Source organism: Mixophyes fleayi, chromosome 6 (assembly GCF_038048845.1).
Source record: "Mixophyes fleayi isolate aMixFle1 chromosome 6, aMixFle1.hap1, whole genome shotgun sequence".
Lineage (NCBI taxonomy): Eukaryota > Metazoa > Chordata > Amphibia > Anura > Limnodynastidae > Mixophyes > Mixophyes fleayi.
The window spans coordinates 165,252,691-165,275,083 of record NC_134407.1 but is presented as its reverse complement, the minus strand read 5'-3'; the positions used below and the strand labels follow the sequence as shown (position 1 = coordinate 165,275,083).

The following is a 22,393-nucleotide window of genomic DNA, read 5'->3' as shown; positions in this document are numbered from 1 at the left end:
GTATCTTACGCCTGATAGACTAGCTAAAATATACCCAACTGCCTCCCCTGCCTGTTGGCGGGAATGCGGTCATAAGGGCACCCTCTTTCATATCTGGTGGTCTAGCCCTGTCATCTCCTACTTCTGGGATAAAGTAACTACCCTCCTTTCCTCCCTTCTTCAATACCCTATTCAGAAGGATCCTTGGTCCTTCCTCCTCTGCTACCCTATACAAGATGCTGATGTCCACTCTGCAAAACTGGCTTTGCATGTACTGGCGGCCGCTAGGTGCCTGATAGCCAGGTCCTGGAAAACCGCAGCGCTTCCCTGCGTCTCTTCTCTAAAGTCCTATGTCTGGTTTATTGCTAGCATGGAACAAATCACCTTCCACCTCCGTGATAAAGAAGATAAGTTTTATCAAATCTGGGCCCTCTGGTTACACTAGTAATGCCCAAACACTCCCCCTCCTATAGATTGCCTCTTCCGTGCCAGATATTTCTGCTTATAATATTCCTGCAGGCAAAGTTATTTCCTCTGATATCTGAGATACCGACTTGACTTATCTCACAATGGCAGAAGACCAGAAGGTTTTGGATCTGTATTTTTTTTAAATTGCTAAAATATGATAAAATCACATAATGTTGCTCTTTTTTTATCCTACATTATTATTAACCTCACTAACACTAATTTCAAGTCATTTCAAATCAATTTTGAACACTTCACAAGTCACATTATTATTTTCATACACTCTTGGACAAATACTGCAGCAACCTGGCTGGATGCTAAGCGACAGAGCAATGACACATACACACGGCAGTTCCTAGCACATCTAGGACATATTGGCAAACAGCAGTGGCAGAAAATAAAAGTGGTGCAAGATGGAATTGTCCTTGGGCCCTCCCACCCACCCTTATGTTGGATCTTAAAAAGGACACGCACACACAAACCAAGTACTTCAGCCACAAAAGTGCCACTCCTTGTGGCTGGAGTGCTTGGTTTGTGGCAAACAACCTATTGGATCCTCTTCAGTCAGGCTTTCGCTCTCAACACTCCACAGAGACTGCACTGACCAAGGTTGTCAATGATCTGATCACAGCAAAAAATAATAACCATTACTCTCTTCTAATTCTCCTGGATCTCTCTGCTGCATTTGACACTGTTGACCACTCTCTCCTCATACAAACGCTACAATTCCTAGGTCTTGAAGGCACTGTCCTATCCTGGTTCTCATCCTACCTATCTAATCGCTCTTTCAGTGTTAATTTTTCTGGTTCCACCTCTGCTCCACTTCCTTTATCAGTTGGAGTACCACAAGGCTCAGTCCTAGGTCTGCTATTCTCTATCTACACCACTTCTCTTGGAAAACTAATAAGCTCCTTTAGATTTCAGTATCATCTCTATGCGGATGATACACAAATCTATCTATCCTCTCCTGATCTTTCACCATCTGTGTTGTCTCGCGTTACTGACTGTTTTTCTGCCATTTCATCTTGGATGTCTTCTCGCCGACTCAAACTCAATCTTTCAAAAACTGAATTAATAATATTCCCACCCAAAAACAGAAGCTTCCTGCCTGACATTTCTATTTCTGTTGATAACATGACCATAAATCCCACCCCGCAAGCTCGTTGCCTAGGTGTAATCCTTGATTCACAACTGTCGTTTATTCCCCACATCAACTCTAAATCATGTTACATACACCTAAAGAACATTTCCAGAATACGCACATATCTGACACAGGACACTGCAAAAACATTAATTTGTGCACTCATCATCTCCTGCATCGACTATTGCAATTCCCTCCTTACTGGTCTTCCCAAAGTCAGACTTGAACCCCTACAATCTATTTTGCACGCAGCGGCTAGATTGATTTTCCTTACTAACCGTTATTCCTCTGCTGAGCCACTCTGTCAGTCTCTACATTGGCTGCCTGTATTTCAACGAATCCAATATAAAGTTCTTCTACTAACATCAACAAAATTGCACCGACATACATTTCCTCATTTGTCTCAAAATATCTCCCAAATCGACACCTCCGTTCTGCGTCTCTCTTCCACTCTCATCACATCCTCTCACTCTCGGTTACAGGACTTTTTTTCGGACTGCACCCACTTTGTGGAATTCCCTCCCTCGCACAGTAAGACTTTCCTCTAGTCTTCAAACCTTCAAGCGTTCACTAAAAACCCACCTCTTCAGACAAGGTTATGATATTCCTCAACCACCATCTTAATTTCCCTAGATTACCCTATTACCATCCTCTACACTGCTAATGCAAGACAACAACCCTCTGACCAACATTGCAACACACACAGCCCACTCAATACTATTACCTTTGTGTTCTAGCTGGTCCATTGTGCAATATGATGTAGCACATGCCCTTGTGTTTCTAACTCCCATTGTCCTATAGATTGTAAGCTTGCGAGCAGGGTTCTCTTACCTCTCAATCTGTATGTATTACCCAGTATTGTCTTATCAATGTTTGTTCCCAATTGTAAAGTGCTACGGAATTTGCTGGCACTATATAAATAAATGATGATGATGATGATGTTTGGGCCCCCACAAAAAACAATGGCCATAAGCCACCTAAGGTAACAGTGGTGTTAATGAACTCTACTGTGGCAAGATGTTGTTGTCATCATCCTCAGCCTCATCCTCACCCTCATCAGTTTGTACATCATCATCTTACATTATTAATTCATCACCGCTGGAATCCATCATTACAGAAGTCTCTGCATTTTGATGTAATTGGCAGGAAATGCCGTCCTTGTGGAAATTGTAGTTAATTTTTATGAACTTCATCTTTTCAAAATTTTGAGGACGTAGCCTCTTACGCCGATCGCTGACAGTGTTCCCGGTTGTGCTGGATACTCTTTCCAAGTACACAATGGAGGGTGGGCAGCTTTGGCAGTGCAAAGCGGGTTGGTACATGGGTCTCCAAATTCCCTTTTTTTCCTCCCAGTATGTAAAGGGACTGTCTGATGTGTCTATTTCTATGCTGTCGTGAAAATAATCCTACACCATCCTTTGGATGTTGATAGTAGGATCAGGTGGAGTTACGGTAGAGGTTTCACATTTTTTGGTCAATTCTTTTAGACCAGACCAGATGTGATTTGGTGCTGAGTCATCTGCATCATCCCTGGGTCTCTTGGGCAAGGTAAGAATTTTCCTAGCAGCAGTTGAGTGAGAAACTGAAGGAGGAGACGCCGTCCTGTCACGTAACACTTGAGCTGTCATCTTGCTCACCAGGAGCTCCTTACATCTCTTCAGATTTGGGTCAGTTGGAAACAAAGAGAAGACATAGCTCTTAAACCGAGGATCAAGCACAATCGCCAAAATGTAGTAATCCGATTTCAAGATTTTGATAACTCTTGGATACTGGCGAAGCGAATAAAGTGCTTGATCTACAAGTCCGACATACTTAGCGTAATTGCTTTGTTTAATCTCCTCCTTCAGTTGCATTTCCAAAAGTCTAATTAAGGGAATCACTTGACTCAAGCTAGCAGTGTCTGAACTCACTTCACAGGTGACTACTTCAAATGGTTTCAGGACCTTGCACAACACAGAAAGCATTCTCCACTGCGCTTGTCTAAAATACATCCCCCTCCATTCCCACTATCATGGCTTGTGGAGTAAGCATGGATGGCTTTTTGCTGTTTTTCCATCTGCAGAAGCATATACAGGGTGGAATTCCACCTTGTCACCACCTCTTGCTTCAGTTGGTGGCAGGGCAAATTAAATTTCTCTTGTGGCAGCTGCAATCTCCTACATGCTGTTGCCGAATGTCGGAAATGTCCAGATATTTTACTGGCCACAGATAGCATCTCCTGCATGTCCCTGTTATTTTTTGAAAAGCTCTGCACCACCAAGTTTATTGTGTGAGCAAAACCTCCTGTAGTGCTCTCACAATATTGGTGGCGTTATCAGAAATAACATATCCTGAGGAGAGTCCAAGTGGGATAAGCCATGTTGCAATGACATCCCTTAGTAATTGTAACAGATTGTCAGCTGTATGCCTCTTAGTGAAGCCGGTGATACACAGAGTAGCCTGCCTCTGACAAATGTGACGAATTTGGGTACATTCTGCTGCTGTTCCTGCTGGTGAAGGCAAATCACCAACCCAGTGGGCTGTCACAGTCATATAATCTTTAGTTTGCCCAGTTCCACGTGTCCACATATCTGTGGTTAAGTGTACAGTGGGTAGAATGTCATTTTGCAGCCCAATAATAACATTTTTACGAACCTTCTGGTAGAGGTGAGGCATAGCTTTTCTACTTAAAAGGTGTCGTGATAGAATTTCGTAACGGGGACACAAGACCTCAAGTAGCTTCTAAAACCAGCTGCATTAATAGTGGATATTGGATGCAGATCTAATACTAGCATAGTCGCCATGGCGTCTGTGATTCGCTTTGCGACTGGGTGACTGCTGTTATACTTGCTTCCTCTTGCAAAGGATTGTTTAACAATCAATTGTTGTAAACTACTAGTAGTTTTCTTCTTGGTCTGCTTCTAGAATGCAGACCCCCAGCAGCATCAGCAGCAGTGGGACTAACGCTCAAGAATTATTCTGAGGAATCCAGGATAGTGGAGGAGTCATCTAGCCTTAGCAACTTGGATTCAGGACTAACTCCGATCGCTATTGAGGATATTGACGAGGACGTGTTGTGGGTGTAGATTGCAGGTGATGTAGGTGAGAGAACGGTCCTAGCTGATGATGGACTGCTTGTTGTTATTTTTTTAGCATAACTTTAAGCTTTTCCCAACAGCTTGCCATGAACTCGCGTCAAATGGCGTAACATTGATGAGGTTCTTAGATGATTAAGGTCCCTCCCTCGACTGACTGTGGCTTTACATACATTACAAATGACTAGACAACTGTTGGCAGGATTTGGGTAAAAATAGTTCCACACATAAGAAGTGGATTTTTTGGTCTTATGTCCAGACATGACAATGGCCTTCTTCATATCACGGGCCATCATCATCATCATTTATTTATATAGCGCTACTAATTCTGCAGCGCTGTACAGAGAACTCATTCACGTCAGTCCCTGCCCCATTGGAGCTTACAGTCTAAATTCCCTAATATAGACACACACTCACACACAGACACAGACAGACAGAGAGGAAGACAGACAGACAGATAGGGAGAGACTAGGGTCAATTTTGATAGCAGCCAATTAACCTACCAGTATGTTTTTGGAGTGTGGTAGGAAACCCGGAGCACCTGCAGGAAACCCACGCAAACACAGGGAGAACATACAAACTTCACACAAATAAGGCCATGGTCGGGAATCGAACTCCTGACCCCAGTGCTGTGAGGCAGAAGTGCTGCCCGAACTGCTTCCACCCCGGACTTACACAAACAACATCATCTTCATCAACATCCTCATTAGTGTCCTCGTCGGCTACACAAATATCCCCCTCATCCTGTTGCAATTCCAAAGTGGCATCCTCAATTGGTGTATCAGCGGCTACACACGGGCTGTTCAGGCACACATCAGCAGAAATGATGAAAGGGGCCTTCTTTATAGGTACACTATCAGAATAGTCACGATTACACATAGCACTCGTGCATGGACTCTCCTCAGGGATTGGTGTCATTTCTGAATCTGAACATACATTTTCCTCTAATGCCTTACTGTTTTTTTCCAGCTCGGCTTTTACACGTAAAACTATTTGTGCACCACTTTTGGAGTCCAAATTACTTGCGGCGGCACCGAAAAAGGCGTGACCACATTGTGTTGTGGGTGTGGCCAACATGGGGCAATGATACATACATTAAAATAAAACATTACATTTATCACGCCATCCCCCGAGGCACATTATGACACCCCCAGCCCACTGTACTTATCTATGCTTCTGGTGCTGATGACATCCATCAGGGTGGGAACTTCCTGTAGAGTGAGCAGGGAAGCTCTTAATCTCACGAGATTACCAAATCTTGTGAGACTTAGAGCTCCTCGGCTTGCTCTGCAGGCTGTGTCCTATCCAGAGACTTGGAGCAGCTAAAAAATCCATTAAGGTAATTTTTGCATTGAAACTCAGACTAAAGTTGGACATTTTACAATGACATTGAATTCAAAATACAGAAAACGGCAATGTATTAAGAGTCATGTTCGTTATATTTGCATCCATAATCAGATTAATCGGACAAAGGTGGTTCTGATAAACCGCATGCTTTTTGAGCAATCTGCCTGTAGAAAGTAAGCTGTGCAGGAAATGTAAAAAGTATTTTTCTAACAGCTGAAGAGCCACAGGTTGTTTGTTTTGTAGGGGTAACTTGTGGCTCTCCAGCTACTGTTGAACTGCAAATCTCATACATGGGGGAAATCACCTTCCCTAGCAACACACTACACACTTGTGACTGTCGGCCGAGAGGCAGATAGAGGATTCTGCCCGGTTGCTCTTATTATGTTTTAAATACATTTGGAGCAGCCGGGTGTCATCCTCTGCTTAGTTCTCAACCGCCAGGTTCTATCAAAACGAAGGATGGGGCTGGGCCAACCAAACACAGTGAAGGAGGGGTAGGGCTATGCTAAACCCCTCACCCCCCAAAAACAATAAGTCTAGATCTGCTTCTGCTGGGAGGTGTGGCTCTTAAACAGAGGAGCTAAGGAAATTAGTATTCAAGTTAAAAATAACAAAATAACATTTTACTGATGCTATCCAAACAGTTTGCCCTGGGGATTTCTTCTCTAGGCAATCTGTTTGGGTGGAATCAAAATAAATGTTGTTAGATAAATGGTGCTCCCTCTTAAAATCAAAATAATAGCCCCAGTCTAAGTACTATACAGCCTGGGGTGGTTAACATTAAACAGGTGGATGACAATGGGGTTGTTGACTGGTTGAGAAAGGCTTTTCTTATTTGTTTGTAGATATCCTTACTTTGACCTTTTCAGCTGTTTTTTTGCATTGGACAAACAAAAAAAAACAAACCACCTAGGCGCTAGCTTTAAAAAGAAAGAAAAAAAGCGAGAGTCAGCTCCTTATGGATGGAGGTGCCAACTCCTTCCAATATTATTTAACCTAAAAAAAAACACAATAAGGAGCGCCAGTCACTTTGGTTATATCAAATAACAGTTAAACAGATATGGTAGAATACACTCAAATTCCTGATAATCATTAAAAAGCATTTATTTAACATAAAATCAAAAAAATAAATTATGTATATAACTATATCATTATTAGCTACAAACTTATCTATCATTCATATCACATATAAAATATGTACACAAATGTATTTGATGATGGTGTTGTCCAAGATGGTAAGAACAATAAGTACCAGATTATTAAATCTAATGTAAAAATCCCATATATATTATATATACTAATATCAAGTCCTATCTGGACATTGTTAGTAATTCAAACAGTACCTGGAGGGGTCAAATTTCCAGCTCACCCCCCTTTCTATCTAAATCACTCATTATGACAGGTAAGTGTGAAGGGGGTAAGGGGGGGGGGAGGCGCTGATAGCAGTACTGTGTGTATGTGATGACAAGGGAGCGTGTGGCAATGTAATGTGGGTGTGAGGTAGGTGGTGGCTAATAGGTGCTATTTTGTTTGTGGGGTGATGGTGGGGTAATGTAATTTAATAGTGGGGTCTATTAATTTAAGATGGGGTGGTTTGGGTGCTATTAATTGAATGTGGGGGTGTGTTTGGGGACAATGAGGTCTATTTATTAAATTTGAATATGGATTATTTAATGGCATTGATGGTTGCGGGAAATAGGTATATTTTTTATACGTAAATGCTATTCATTTATTGCTGGGTGGGGGACGGTCTCTTCTGTAATTTGGGTGGGATGTAAGCTATTAATTTAAAGATGGACTGCGGGTTGGAACTAATTTTTTAATGGTAGATGCTATTAATTTATTTGTGGGGTGATGATGGGGCTATTTAATTTAATAATGGGGCCTAATAATTTAAGTTGAGGTGATAGGACCTTTTATTTAATAGTAGTGTGGTTTGGGGCTATTAATTGAATGTGGGGATGAGTTTGGGAAGGAGGGCTATTTACTAAAGGTGAATATGAATTATTTAATGCCAGGATAGTTGTGGGAAATGGTTATATTTATTAAATGTAAATGCTATTAATTTATTGCTGGGGCTCTTGGGGGGAGGTTTATTTATTCAATGTGAATGCTAGTATTTTGATGTTGGGGTTGGAGAGAGGCCTTATCATTATATGTGGGTTATTTTGATTTAACACCAGAGCTCGTTAGAGTTTTCTAAATTTCATGTACCCATTTTCTTTTCCAGATAGGGCCCCCAGCATTTCAGGATCCAGACAAGCGGCAAACTGAGCAAGAGACACCAGAAACCACAGGTAGGGAAAGCAGGAAGAACAGGTAGGAGAGAGCAGGACAGTCTGCTAACTGTATTTTTCTATATTGGCAGTTCATTTGCACCATGTTATTAAAAAAACATGAATATGTACAGTCATGGCCAAATGTTTTGAGAATGACACAAGTATTGGTTTTCACAAAGTTTTAGACCTTTTTGTCAGATGTTGCTATGATATACTGAAGTAAAATTACAAGCATTTCATAAGTGTCAAAGGCTTTCATTGACCATTACATTAACTTTATGCAAAGAGTCAATATTTGCAGTGTTGACCCTACTTTTTGAAGATATCTGCAATTTGCCCTGTCATACTGTCAAACAACTTCTGGGCCACATACTGACTGATAGCCGCCCATTCTTGCCTAATCAATGCTTGGAGTTTGTCAGAATTTGTGTGTACTGTAATCAGTACAGTGTAATGAGATAAAGGTGTGGAGAGGATGCAATTTTAGAGGTATTTCAGCCATTTCCATTTCACAAATGTATTTCAGTTTTGCATCAGATCAGAGCTGACAAACATTTATTTAAAGATAAATATGAACAAAGTGACTGCTTGCTTCTTTATTTATTTATTTAAAATAACATTTTATTAATAGCATTTTGAAAAGATACACATGTAATAACCAGTGCAAACTGTGAATATATATATTTTGAAAAGGATAAAAAGTACACAGGGTATTTCATTTTGCTATACATCAACACTACACAGAAAATATAGAAATCTACAAGGTTCTAAGTTAAGCACAAAACAGTAAGGCGGTGAGATTCAGATGCCTAGGTATTTAATTAAACATGAAAAGAAAGAGTGTGGAGCAGAACCAAGGGGAAGGGGTTAGTCCTCTCGGGCATTGAAGTAGAGTTGGAGGTTGAGAAGACCAATTTTAGAGTCTGATTGGGATGAGAGTGGTATTAAAGCATTGGGGAGGAGATATTGTCAAATTGAGACCAAGGGACCCATATATATATATATATATATGGAATTTATGGTGGTTCTTATCTCTGTTGTCAAATTCTATGTTTCTACAACATATATATATATATATATATATATATATATATATATATATATATATACAAGTTAACCCGTGCATGATACTCATGCATTCTAGTCAAATCAAGCTACTTAAGGTGTTAAAAAGGTTCTTGTCATGCATTTGGGCCATGGCCCAGGCCTCAACCACCAACCACTCCCCACTGTCACCCCCGGCAACCACCAACCACTCCCAACTGTCACTTCTCCTTCAAGAAATATATATATATTTTTTTAAAATCTTTATAAACACTTTTAACAATTAACAAATTAAATTAAGAAATTAAAAACATCTTAGTATACCAAATTTCAGCCCTTTCTGAATTTTTTTCCCACACACACTAAGAATTTAGTAGGTCAGTGTATAACTCCGCCCAGCAGGTGGCGCTGCAGCTTGGTTTTATATTTTACACACACACACAGACAGACTAACACACGCCACTAGACATTTATATTATAGATGTATCTACATATATAGATAAGAACCACTTGACCCACCTAGTCTGCCCATTTTTTTAACCTAAGGCAACCTCCAACCCTATTTAATCATTGCTTCATTTTAAGGATATATATATATATATATATATATATATATATATATATATATAGTGGGCAGGGAAGTAATATTTAGAGTATAGAGGGCTGTTGTCTACATCAACTAGAGAGTGTGAGCATACAGTGAAAATCTTTGAAGAATTAGACAGTTAATCATCATCTATTTATATAGCGCAACTAATTTCACAGCTCTGTCCAGAGAACTCACTCACATCAGTCCCTGTCCCATTGGAGCTTACAGTCTAAATTTCTTAACATACACACAGACCAAGAGAGACTAGGGTCAATTTGTTAGCAGCGAATTAACCTACCAGTATGTTTTTGTAGTCTGGGAGGGAACCGGAGCACCTAGAGGAAACTCATACAAATAGGGGAAGAACATATAAACTCCACACAGACAAGGCCATGGTCAGGAATCAAACTTATGACCCCAGTGCTGTGAGGCGGAATTGCTAACCACTAAGCCACCATGCTGCCCACAGTTCCACCAAATATGTAAAAAGAAACCAGCATCTTAAAAGCCTCTCTAACAGAGGGGGAAGGATTTAGAGTAGATCTTCTGTAGCTTGGTTGGAACTTGGTTGATACCATCAGTATAACAATTTAAATGCATTTTCCTTGACACATTGATATAGGATTTTGTTACCCTTAACTGGATGTCTGACCAGTCTTCCTTGTCCAGCTCTCCACCAAGACCGTTTGCCTAATTCTTCTTAGACCTTCACTTCACTGATGTGCTTTTAGTTAGTGCTGTGTGGTATAGGGTTGGGATGAGGACCCTGCATGAAGAACTGCTCAGACAAAGCCATTCAAATGTGGATAGTGATCTTACAAAGATCCTGGCCAAGGAGTATTGGACAAAATGTTCAATTTATAAGTATTGATGGAAGGCATAGGTAGGGAGGTCAAATGCCTTTTGGGGATGTTTGAATGTAAGGAATATTCCTCTTTTTGGTAAATCAAGTAGTCGAAGTGGGAATTTAAAAGTGGTGGTATGGCATACCCCTGTATACCAGCCCACTTCGACCACTGGGTAAATCATTACTGAATCTAACATTTGACCTCACCCTAGGTGTAAGGGATAAAGCTTGGAGGAAGTTGGGGCTGTCCCAAAGTGGAATGTGAGTAAATGGCTAAGGGACTATAGCATAGAACATGTTGTATAGCGTTAGCATAGGGTAGACATACACATGTATGGAGGATAATCCAGGTGCATCAGTGTAATACCATGCATTTGCGCTATATACTGGATGTAAAACAATTTTCAGTGAAAGTGCCTTATTGGTTGCTATGGCTTAGTGCAGCGGTTCCCAAAGTGTGCGCTGCGGCTCCCTGGGGTGCTGCAGCGCTGTCACAGGGGTGCCGCGGCCGCCACTTGCAAAAGAAGAAGAGCGAAAAAAAAACATACAAATCCAGCACGGGATTCTCCTCCTCACTGTTCTCACTGACTGCCGGGCGTGATGTCATCAAGTCCGACAGTGTCAGTGAGGAGCAGCAGCAGAGAGGACATCAGGAAAGAAGACAGCAGAAAATGAGGAAAGAAATTAAGCAAAGGAAAGGAGAGTCAAGGGGGACAGAGAGAGAGATGATGAAGGGGGGGGGGGTACAGAGAGAGATGCTGAAGGGGGGCAGAGAGAGATGCTGAAGGGGGGACAGAGTGAGATGCTGAAGGGGGGGAACGAGTGAGATGCTGAAGGGGGGGACAGAGTGAGATGCTGAAGGGGGGACAGAGTGAGATGCTGAAGGGGGGACAATGTGAGATACTGAAGGGGGGACAGAGTGAGATGCTGAAGGGGGAGACAGAGTGAGATGCTGAAGAGGGGGACAGAGTGAGATGCTGAAGGGGGGACAGTGTGAGATGCTGAAGGGGGGGACAGAGTGAGATGCTGAAGGGAGGGACAGAGTGAGATGCTGATGAAGAGGGTTCCAGAGTGAGAGCTGATGAAGAAGGGGACAAAGTGAGAGCTGATGAAGAGGGGGAAAGAGTGAGAGCTGATGAAGAGGGGGAAAGAGTGAGAAGCTGATGAAGAGGCGGACAGAGTGTAAGCTGATGAAGAAGGGGACACAGAGTGTGAGATGGCGAAGAGGGGGACACAGAGGGTGAGATGGCGAAGCGGACACAGAGTGATATGGTGAAGGGACGCAGTGATATGATGAAAGGGCACAATATGATGGTGAAGGGGCCTAAATACATCTTACTTTATTTTGACCCAACTACTTACGAAACGGTACTACTCAGTAATTATTTTGGTATAAGGGTGCCTTGGAAAAATTATGGTGACCCTAAGGGTGCCTCGAAACTGAGAAAGTTTGGGAACCACTGGCTTAGCGCAAATTTTACGCCTAAATGCATTGTCAGTAAATGATCTCCATTTGTTGGAATACACAGACAAATGTATTTTCCCATGCAGAGTAATATTCAAGTCTCTTTACATTGAGAAAAATGGTCTGCAACTCCAGCCCCTGCACTTCATTTAAATTATCTGGATTTGTCATGATTTTGTATAACTAGCTGTATTAATGCTAACACTTAGCAAGGATCACCTATTTTCAGATAAAATTGTTACACTCCCACCAGGACTGCCAAGAGGAATTCAGGGCCCCGGTACAACAACTTCATGTGGCCCAAAATTAATAGTGGGTGTTGTCATACAATTGGGGCGTGGCTATGCATCATTGGGGCGTTGCTCGAAGGTCAAAATCTCTAGGCCCTGAATTAGCCGGAGCGTGACATATGTCCAAGCACTTCTGACTTTCAGGACATCTAGCACCACAGTGTAGTATAGAAAGAATGCAGTGTGCACAGAAAGAGTTCACAGTCTTGGTCTGCACCTTACATTGGGCAGAACACTCACCAAAAATTGGCATTGTCCCACTAGAATCACAACATTTCAAACACTCTCCTGCTCTCTTCTACCTGTTCTTGTCACTTTCATCACCTGTGGCTGCAGGTTTCTTTAGTTGTGGTTTGTCTGGATCCTGGAATGTTGGGGGCCTTATTTGAAAAAAATAATGGGTACATTTAGAAAATTCCAAAGAGCCCCGGCGTTAAATCAATACCAGCCACAATTATTAATTAGGCCTTCCTCCAGCTTCAACATTAAAATAATAGTATTCCCGTTTAATAAATAATTCTTCCCTACAAACAGCCCCAGCAATGAATTAATAGTATTTACATTTCATAAATATACCTATTTCCCACAACCATCACTGCCATTAAATAATTCATAGTCACATTTAATAAAGAGACCTCATTCTTCCCAAACTCACCCCACATTCAGTAGTCCCTAAACCACCCCATCTTAAATTATTAGTTCCCACTAATACATTGCCCCATCACCTCAAAAACAAAATAGCACCCATTAATTAGCCACCACCTACCTCACACACACTACATTGCCAAAAGCTCCCTGTGCCGTCACACACACATTACTGCGCCCCTTCATCATCACCATGCTGTGCCTCCTTATGATCACACTGTGCCCATTCATCACAACCACACTATGCCCCCGTATGAGCACACAGCACCCTCCATGCTACTTCCCCCCCACTTCACCTGGCCCCCCTTCATCACACTGTGCCATGCTGCTTTTCCTCCCCCCTTCTCCAGGCACCCCTTCACCCTGTGCCTTTCTCTCTCTACCCCCTCTTCTTTACCATGCTGTGCCTCCCCCCCCTCTTCTTCATCACCACACTCCACACTGTGCCTTTCTCTCTCTCTCCTCCCTCTTCTTCATCACCACACTGTCCCTTTCTCTCTCTCCCCCCCCTCTTCTTCATCACCACACTGTGCCTTTCTCACTCTCCCCCCCCCTCTTCTTCATCACCACAATGTGCCTTTCTCTCTCTCTCCCCCCCTCTTCTTCTTCTTCACCACACTGTCCCTTCCACCCTCTTCATCACCACACTGTGCCTGTCTCCCCCCCCTCTTCTTCATCCCCACACTGTACCTTTCCCCCCCATCACGCTGTGCCTTTCCTCCGTTCTTTTAATTACCTTTGTATTGGCTTCTGTCATCTCTTTTCTTTTCTCTTCTACTGTCTCCTGTCGTCTCTCTGCTGTGCGTCTCTCCTCACTGTCATGCATGACATTCAGTGCAAACGGAGGGAAGCCGCCTGTGCCGCGGTCATGTGAATATTTGTATACTCACATGATCGCAGCGCTGAAAACACCCCCCCCCCCCCGCAAAAAGAAGGGATAACAGATTAAAAAAAAAAGTTAAAAAAAAACAAACAGTCCGTCGGTAGAGACGGCCTGGGCCGGGCCCCGTAACATGCCAGGGCATGGTTAATTAGTACCCGTCCCCACCTCTCGCTGGCCCGGACTCCCACAGGTGCTCCTTTTAAGCAACATTCACAGTCCTCTGTTAATTTTGCTGATGAAATTCGTATGAGCCACAGTAAAAAACATTTCTGGGGCTTCATACAGCTCTAGTCCTCTTTCTCTACTATGTTCACTTATTTAACCTCTCATTATCTGTTATTTTGTACTCGCCTCTCTCATAATACCATTTAATTCTCAGTATACTCTGTTATACATGGAGAAAAGTTCAACACAGAGGGACTGATTCAGTGACGGATGTAAATGGAGATTTGGTGCGTGTGCATGCCCAGAACTGCACCATACGCCACAGAACGCAGCATCGTTCAATTCATCTTCGAGCGCAAAGGACACCTACTTCCAGGGCTGCCATTAGAAACTGAGGGTCCCAGTACTAATTAATCTGACAGGCCCCCCCTTCTCCTGTTCATGCTCCACTCAAACCCCTCATCAGAGTACATGCTCTGCTCCCCCTCCCTCATCACAGTACATGCTCCCCACCCCTTCATCACAGTTAATGCTCTGCTCCCCCATTACAGTACATGCTTTGTTCCCCCCTTCCCATCACAGTACATGCCTCCCCACCTCCCTCATCACAGTGCATGCTCCGCTCCCCCTCCCTCATCACAGTACATGCTCTGCTCCCCCATCACAGTACATGCTTTGTTCCCCCCTTTCAATCACAGTACATGCCTCCCCCCCACCTCATCACAGTACATGCCTTCCCCCTCATCACAGTGCATGCTCCGCTCCCCCTCCCTCATCACAGTACCTGCTCTTCTTTCTACCTCTCATCACTGTGCATGCTCCACTACTTCCCTTCCTCATCACAGTACATGCTCCACTCCCAGTCTCATCACAATACATGCTCCGCCCCTCATCGCAGTAAATGCTCTGCTCCCCTCTCCCTCATCACAGTGGATGCTCTGTTCCCCCCTCCCCCATCACAGTACATGCCTCCTCCCTTATCACAGTACATGCTCTGCTACCTCCCTCTCTCATCACAGTACATGCTCCACTCCCCCCATCACAGTAAATACCCCCAATTTACTTACCTTGTGTCAACATGGTACGGTGGTTCCCAGCCATTGAATGCCACAGCGCAGTATTGGTGTCACCACACAGCACGCTCCCAGCCTATCAGTGAGTTGGAGCCGTCGCATCACGAGGGAGAGGGGTCAGCCAGTAAGACTAGGGGGCCTGGACAGACAGAGGGGTCTGTTGGGACGGCTATGTATCTATGTATCTATACGGCTGTGTATACATGCTAGGACATGTGTTTGCAATCAGAAGCAACTGTAAAAAACATTTTTATGTACAGTAGACATTCATAACATCCTAATGAAAGTATTTCATGGGGGGAAAAAAAATAATATTTTTAAAATGTTTTATCATTAATGCCTATATTATTAAGAGGTGACATAATTTTTTTTTGCACATGTAAAATAGTTTTTGGTGTGATTTTATATTACATATATGTATTGGACGTATCCTGCAGTGTATTGTCTAGTAGAGCAGAGCAAACATACACCTGTATTCATCACCGCATATATTTTCAGATCCGCTCCTTGTTGAATTCGGGCTTGCGAATATCCTATTTAGATGCGTTTTTAAAAAAACACAAATTGTGCTCAATATGTGTCCCTTAATGAATTAGACACAGAGTGAGCAGACTGTGCAGTGCACATGTCCTCCATTCAGGATTCAATTAAAGACCGCACACACTAATAGACTGATATTCTCAAAGCTGCTGCGTGTGCCACTGATTAATCCTCAGAATTCTTGTGACCCAGCAGGACTTTTCCCAAATTAATATGATGCAAGATCACTTATTGCCCAAGTCATATAGAACATAAATCTGGTCTTCTCCAGTTTGTACATAGACTCAAAAAATGAAAAAGACACAAATACAGTTTGGAAAATACGTCATGTATTTCGTAACCTGCACTGGTGTTCTGTTTCTGTTTATGCCAAAGAAAGGTTTTAAAATGTACTGCTTGTGAAAAGAACTGAATCTCTGTAATATGACACGCCTGATGAATGCTAAAGCTACTTTAATGTAAAAGACAAACATGAGGTTTTGAATGCACTGCACAGGTGACACAGAGCATTAGGAAGTAAATAATGTACTGCATTGAGAAGCTGAGAGCACTGCACAAGTGTAAAAAAAATCTCAAGTCTAATTTTTACTAACAGCCTCGTTTCCTCCAGGATAAGGACCCACTTATTTCACCCCAGCAACCACTGTAACAACGTTTCCTCCCAGACTTCACAACTAGAAACAGTTTAAACATGCTGGGCCCAAGTCATTAAGGCAAGATCATTATGCGCAGGCATAGAACAAGCTATTTTTTTTTGTTAAAAAAAGGCTTACTACAGCCTACATTTTAGGGGAGTGAATGAGGTGGCTGAACGTAAGCAATGTACAGTAAGGGCGTTTCATTGCAAGGAACATCCAAGTGTGCTGATTTCACCTGTATCTCCTGCACCAGCAGGGAGTCTAGTCTAAATGCTTGCATCGGGACTGGCGGCATTACAACCACTGGACCCAGCAGCACTAGACAGTTGTAAAAGATAGATGAAAAAAAAAAGCGCAGACTCCCCCTCTCCAAATGATATAAACCCTCCTTCTGCCAGCCTAATGCTGGTCAGTTGTGAGGGGGAACGTGGGGTTCCCCCCCCCCCCACACACACACACGATTTTGCTCCAACCAGCACTAGGCAAGCCAGCTGGGGTTGTTGGTACTATAGCAGGGGAACCCGCAGCGTGGAATAATTCATTATGCAGTGGTTCTCGTCGTCTGTGAGGGTTTATTTTTTTGCCAAACTGGATCCAGTGGATTATTTGGGGTTCTTCAAGATTCAAGAAAAGAAGATTTTGTTTTCGTTCACCAGTGGAATATTTTTGGTGGATTTATTTTTATGGACAACTCCAGGACCTTGAATGTGATATTTTTGGACACTTTCAGGATCACAAGCATATTGGATTAAAAGCTTACGAGATTGGATCCTTTGCACATGAAGAACACAGATGTTAGTAAGTATATCCTTTTTTTGTTTTTAAAAAAATAATGAAATTATGTGGTATGCACGAGGAGTGTGGTTTCTTTAAATTTTATTTTGTGGCCCAACATGGCTCAGCGGGCCCTGTGAGTCAGAGCATGCTGGCCATTGTGGTTCTCCATGTGCCAGCATGCCTTGGGTATGCTGACGCTTGTAGTTCTACAAGCGCCAACATGCTCAAATTGTTAATGGCAGACTGGGCTTGTTGGTAACTGTAGTTCCACAAACTAAAATAGTGTTTACACTTAAATTATTCACTTTATTACCACACACACAACACCCAGGGATGTGGGAAGAGCCCAAGTGCCTTCACTAGGGCACACTTTTTTTTTGCAGGCTCCAACTCCCTAGAGAATCTAGCCTCAGGATGACAAGCCTGGGCTGGTTTATCATTATGACAGGGGAACCCATACTTCGGGTTCCCCTGCTATAGTGCCAACAGCCCCGCCTGGCTTGCCTAGTGCTGGTTAGAGTAAAATCTGGGGGAGCCCACGCACAGCACAAGGGTTAGTATCGTTGGGAGGGGGGGTCACGCTTTTTTTCATTATTATTATTTACTATTACACTGTATTGAGCTGACGAGTCCAGCCAGCGGCTGTAATGCTGCTAGACCTGCTGGCTGCTGCAGAGGCTGACAGGTACGTAAGTATCCTACAGCTTCCTGTGTATTAGTGCAGAGAGGGGTAGTCAACAAGAAACGTATCTTGAGATCAGTTCCTTGTCGACTATGGTTGTAAGCAGAGCCTATTTGCATGGAGTTTTACTACTCCCTACAGATACGTGCTTTAATGATTCAGGTCCGCTGTGTCAGTTTCTAACATAGGCCCTGCTTCCACAGAACTATGGTTCTGTGCAGTCCAGTCCTCTATTATAGACTGTTTAAGGGGCCTCGTTATTAATTAACAGGGTTTTGCCCCGGTAATTATCTGTCATCGCAACAATGACAGGTGATTTTTCAAAACCATTTATTCAATCCCGGGACAGCACGTCCTATAGGAGGCTATCCAGCAATGACTTCACTTACCTTAAACCTTGGGTTGTCACTCCTCTCCAGTTACTATAGCAAAGTGGCTTTGCGATAGGAACCGGAGGGAAGAGCATGAAGACTGTGGTCAAGGATCCAAAGTTCCCTCTACTACTCTCCCCATCATCATCATCATTTATTTATATAGTGCCACTAATTCCGCAGCGCTGTACAGAGAACTCATTCACATCAGTCCCTGCCCCAATGGAGCTTACAGTCTAAATCCCCTAACACACACACACAGACACACACACATAGACAGAGACTAGGATCAATTTGTTAGCAGCCAATTAACCTTCCAGTATGTTTTTGGAGTGTGGGGGGAAACCACAGCACCAGGGGGAAACCCACACAAACACGTGGAGAACATACAAACTCCACACAGATAAGGCCATGGTCAGGAAATGAACTCATGACCTCAGTGCTGTGAGGCAGAAGTGCTAACCACTGAGCCACCGTGCTCCCCATAGGGTAGAATGGCTAATGTCATCTTCAGATGCCGTTAGCCAATGGGCTCAGGCTCCGAATAGTTAGGCTTTTTGGAGCTTGTTAAATAGCCCCAGACCACAGTCCCCATTGAAAATTAAGGGGACTGCGGTATTATGCGAAACTTAGCCTAATGCAGGAGATATCTATGATTTCTCCTGTGTTAGGCTTTTCTTACATAGTAATGTTTCTGCATGGTTTATGGCTTAATAAATAAGCCCCTAAGTGCTGTTTCAACCTTTCCTGCTGCTCGTTGTCCGGGTGGAATTGTCCACTGCTGCATGGGTTGCTGGTATAGGACCTATGTCCTTGGTTCAGCTAGTTGGGGATGTGAGGTTAAACTATCTTTTTATATGGAGTTATCTTTGAAGAATTCTCAGCAAATTAAAAAATGGAGGCATGTGAGATGCTTAAATACTATGTGCATGTGAAAATGAGATTTAAAAAATAACTGAAGAAGAGACTTGAGAGTTTTAGAATTCAGCACATGCAGATCTACCAACATTTTAACATAACTTCCGCGGACACTTTGCAGCTTAGCAGGATCATCACAGTGTAAGTGTACGTTGGTGCTCTACACCTACCATTATGCTGTTGTCACTAAGCATCCTCATAATGTAAGTGTTTGTAAATGTTACTATATAATGAAAACTTGCTTAAAGACCAGAGAACAAGCATAGATCATGAACATATCATTTTATATCAAGAAATAGATAAATTATGTTGTGCGGATGGTCAGTATTGTAAAATAGGGATATTTCCAGGAGCAAAGACTTAATATCTGGAACTGAAATTAGGGACAGTGGACTGTTGGCAGCTATGCACACGTGAAGAAGATACTTTTAAGGATTAGAATGCACTGTACAAGAGGTAGGGTTAGAATGTGAAGAATTTATTTATTTTTAAAACTTACTCCTGTCAGCTAAAGGGTTAGTCAAACAGTCATATTGATGAACTTTATGGTGCAGCCATAGGTACTCACCATCTCCACTGCTCGGGGGTCTAGTTGGCTGGGAGGCACAGACACTGAAAACTGGATCTTCTTTCTTCCCTTGGGCTCCATTTGTGGGTTTGTCTGAGAGAGACTGGAGTGCAATCCTTGTGGAGTCCCAGAACTCATCCTGACTGCCCTTCACTACTCAGGAATCTGCTTTCTGTGTCCTTCTGTCTCTCACCATGAGCTGTTTACCTCCTGTGGTTCTGCTCACTCCTCCTTGTTATCGCCCCCCTCTCTGATGCTCTGTATGTTATTCCTTTACTCTACTCTCTCACACTTTTTGACCCCCCCTTTCCTCTCACTTTTTTGTGACCTTGGTACCTCCCTCTGCCCTAGACTAGTTTGCCTTCTCTCACCCTCACATATAACCAGTCTGTGCAGAAAGTGTATGTTCCGATCTTTCCTCTGTTAACTCACTGCTGGAGTTGCCAGGTTGGATCCCACCTCTCCTCTGGCATATGCCTTCTCTGCACACAGCACCTTTGTCTACACTTCCCCTTGGCTTCTCCCTGTCTGTCTTTTCCCCTGTTTAGCCTTTCTGTCCCGTTCTCTTTAATGACACATGCCTTTCTCTCTCTCCTTGGCACGACTTGTGTTATAGACCTGTGACTTAAGTAAATATTAAGCTCCTGTTGGATAATTACATAAAGCAGGCTTAGAAAACCTGTGGTTCTCCTTATGGGATGGAACTAAAAGGCCCAGCATGCCCTCTCAGTTACTGTTGCATGCAACAAAGTGGTGGCAGCCGGTTTGTGGGCTAAACCTCTTTTCATGAGAATGCATACTATTCACTAGGAACTGACATCAGTGAGTCATGAGGCACCTCACCATTACTAACTACAGCTCACCACATACACCATATGCTCTCACATGTATTTCATGAACGCCACTGACTATATGCTTCAAGTGCAAATGAACAAGTGCAAAAATGTTTCAAGTGCAAATGAACCACTAGCATTACTCTACATATGAAATCATATACTCCTATATTACTCTACAAATGCTACTGTATACTCCTATATTACTCCACAAATGCAACTATATACTACTATATTACTCCACAAATACTACTGTATACTCCAATATTACTCCACATATGACTCCTATATTACTCCACAAATGCAACTATATACTCCTATATTACTCCAGAAATGCCACTGTATACTCCAATATTACTCCACATATGACTCCACAAATTACTCCTATATTACACCACAAATGCAACTATATACTCCTATTTTACCACAAACTCCATTGTTACTACATGTATATCATGAACGCAATACAGTCTCCATATATCTTCATATATCACACACTCACATTTACAGTCTCCATATAAACCTCTTATGTATATCTCTAGAGTCTCACAACATCACTATGTGTGTATTACAGCACAGTTTGAACTACAATATAAACCATATCCTCTCACATATATCTCACAATCCATATGCTGCTATATGTATATACATATATCTCACAATCCATATGCTGCTATATGTATATACATATATCTCACCTATATCTCACAATCCATATGCTGCTATATGTATATACATATATCTCACAATCCCTATGCTGCTATATGTATATACATATATCTCACATATATCTCAAAATCCCTATTCTTCTATATGTATATCTCACAATCCATATGCTGCTATATGTATATACATATATCCAGGGCTGGACTGGCCATCTGGCACTTCTGGCAAATGCCAGAAGGGCCAATGGGCCAGTCCACATGTCTGCCGAGCAGCAGCACTCTGTGCGCTGCTCGGTGGACGGAGAGTCAGTGACTGCTGCCTATGCAAGTAATCACATAGGACGGCACCACGTGACAGGTGCTGTCCCATGTGATTGCTCGCATAGGCGGCAGTCACTGATTCTCCATTCGCTGACCAGCGCGCAGAGTGCTGCTGCTGGATGTAAATAGGTAAGTGTCTGTGTGTGTAAGTAATAGTGTGGCAAACAGTGGGGAAAACAAACAGTGGGACAAACGGTGTGGCTAACAGTGGGGCAAGCAAACAGTGTGGCTAACAGTGTGGCTAACAGTGGGGCTAATAGTGTGTGTGGCTAATTTTGTGCATGTGTGGCCCCATGTTGCTATAGTGTCCGTGTGTGTTTGGCCATGTTCATATAGTGTGTGTATGTGTGTGCGCGCGCAGTATTTTAATATAATATGTGAGGGAAGAGAGGATCTTATTATAGTGTGGGAGGTAGGCTCTTTAATGGTGGAGTGTAGGTGAAGGTGTATTTAAGGTGAGGTGAAGGAACCTTTAATTTAATGCTGGGGTGGTTTAGAGCTATCAATTGAATATGGGGCTGATTTTGGGGAGGAGGGCTATTTATTAAATGTGAATATGAATTATTTGTTGTCGGGGATGGTTGTGGAAAATGGCTATATTTATTAAACTTTAATGCTATTTAATTTATTGCTGGGACTGTTTGGAGGGAGGGAAGTATGTTTTGAGTAAATGGGTATACTATTAATTTAATGTTGGGGCTGGTTGGAGGGAAATAGGTCTACTTATTAAATGTGAATATTATTACTGTGGGGCCTGGAGGGAGGCGTAATTATAAAACGTAAGTGCTATTGTT

General features: G+C 42.7%; 1 protein-coding gene across 1 annotated transcript in view; it reads right to left on the bottom strand.

The window, feature by feature from the left end:
* PPP1R1B (protein phosphatase 1 regulatory inhibitor subunit 1B) overlaps nucleotides 1-20,281 on the bottom strand; it is a 55,430-nt gene extending 35,149 nt beyond the window's left edge. The window contains exon 1 of the mRNA XM_075177070.1: nucleotides 19,781-20,281. Within this exon, the coding sequence (XP_075033171.1) occupies nucleotides 19,781-19,918 (138 nt within the window). The 5' untranslated portion in view covers nucleotides 19,919-20,281. The remainder of the gene's footprint in view (nucleotides 1-19,780) is intronic.
* Between the last annotated feature and the right edge of the window lie 2,112 nt (nucleotides 20,282-22,393).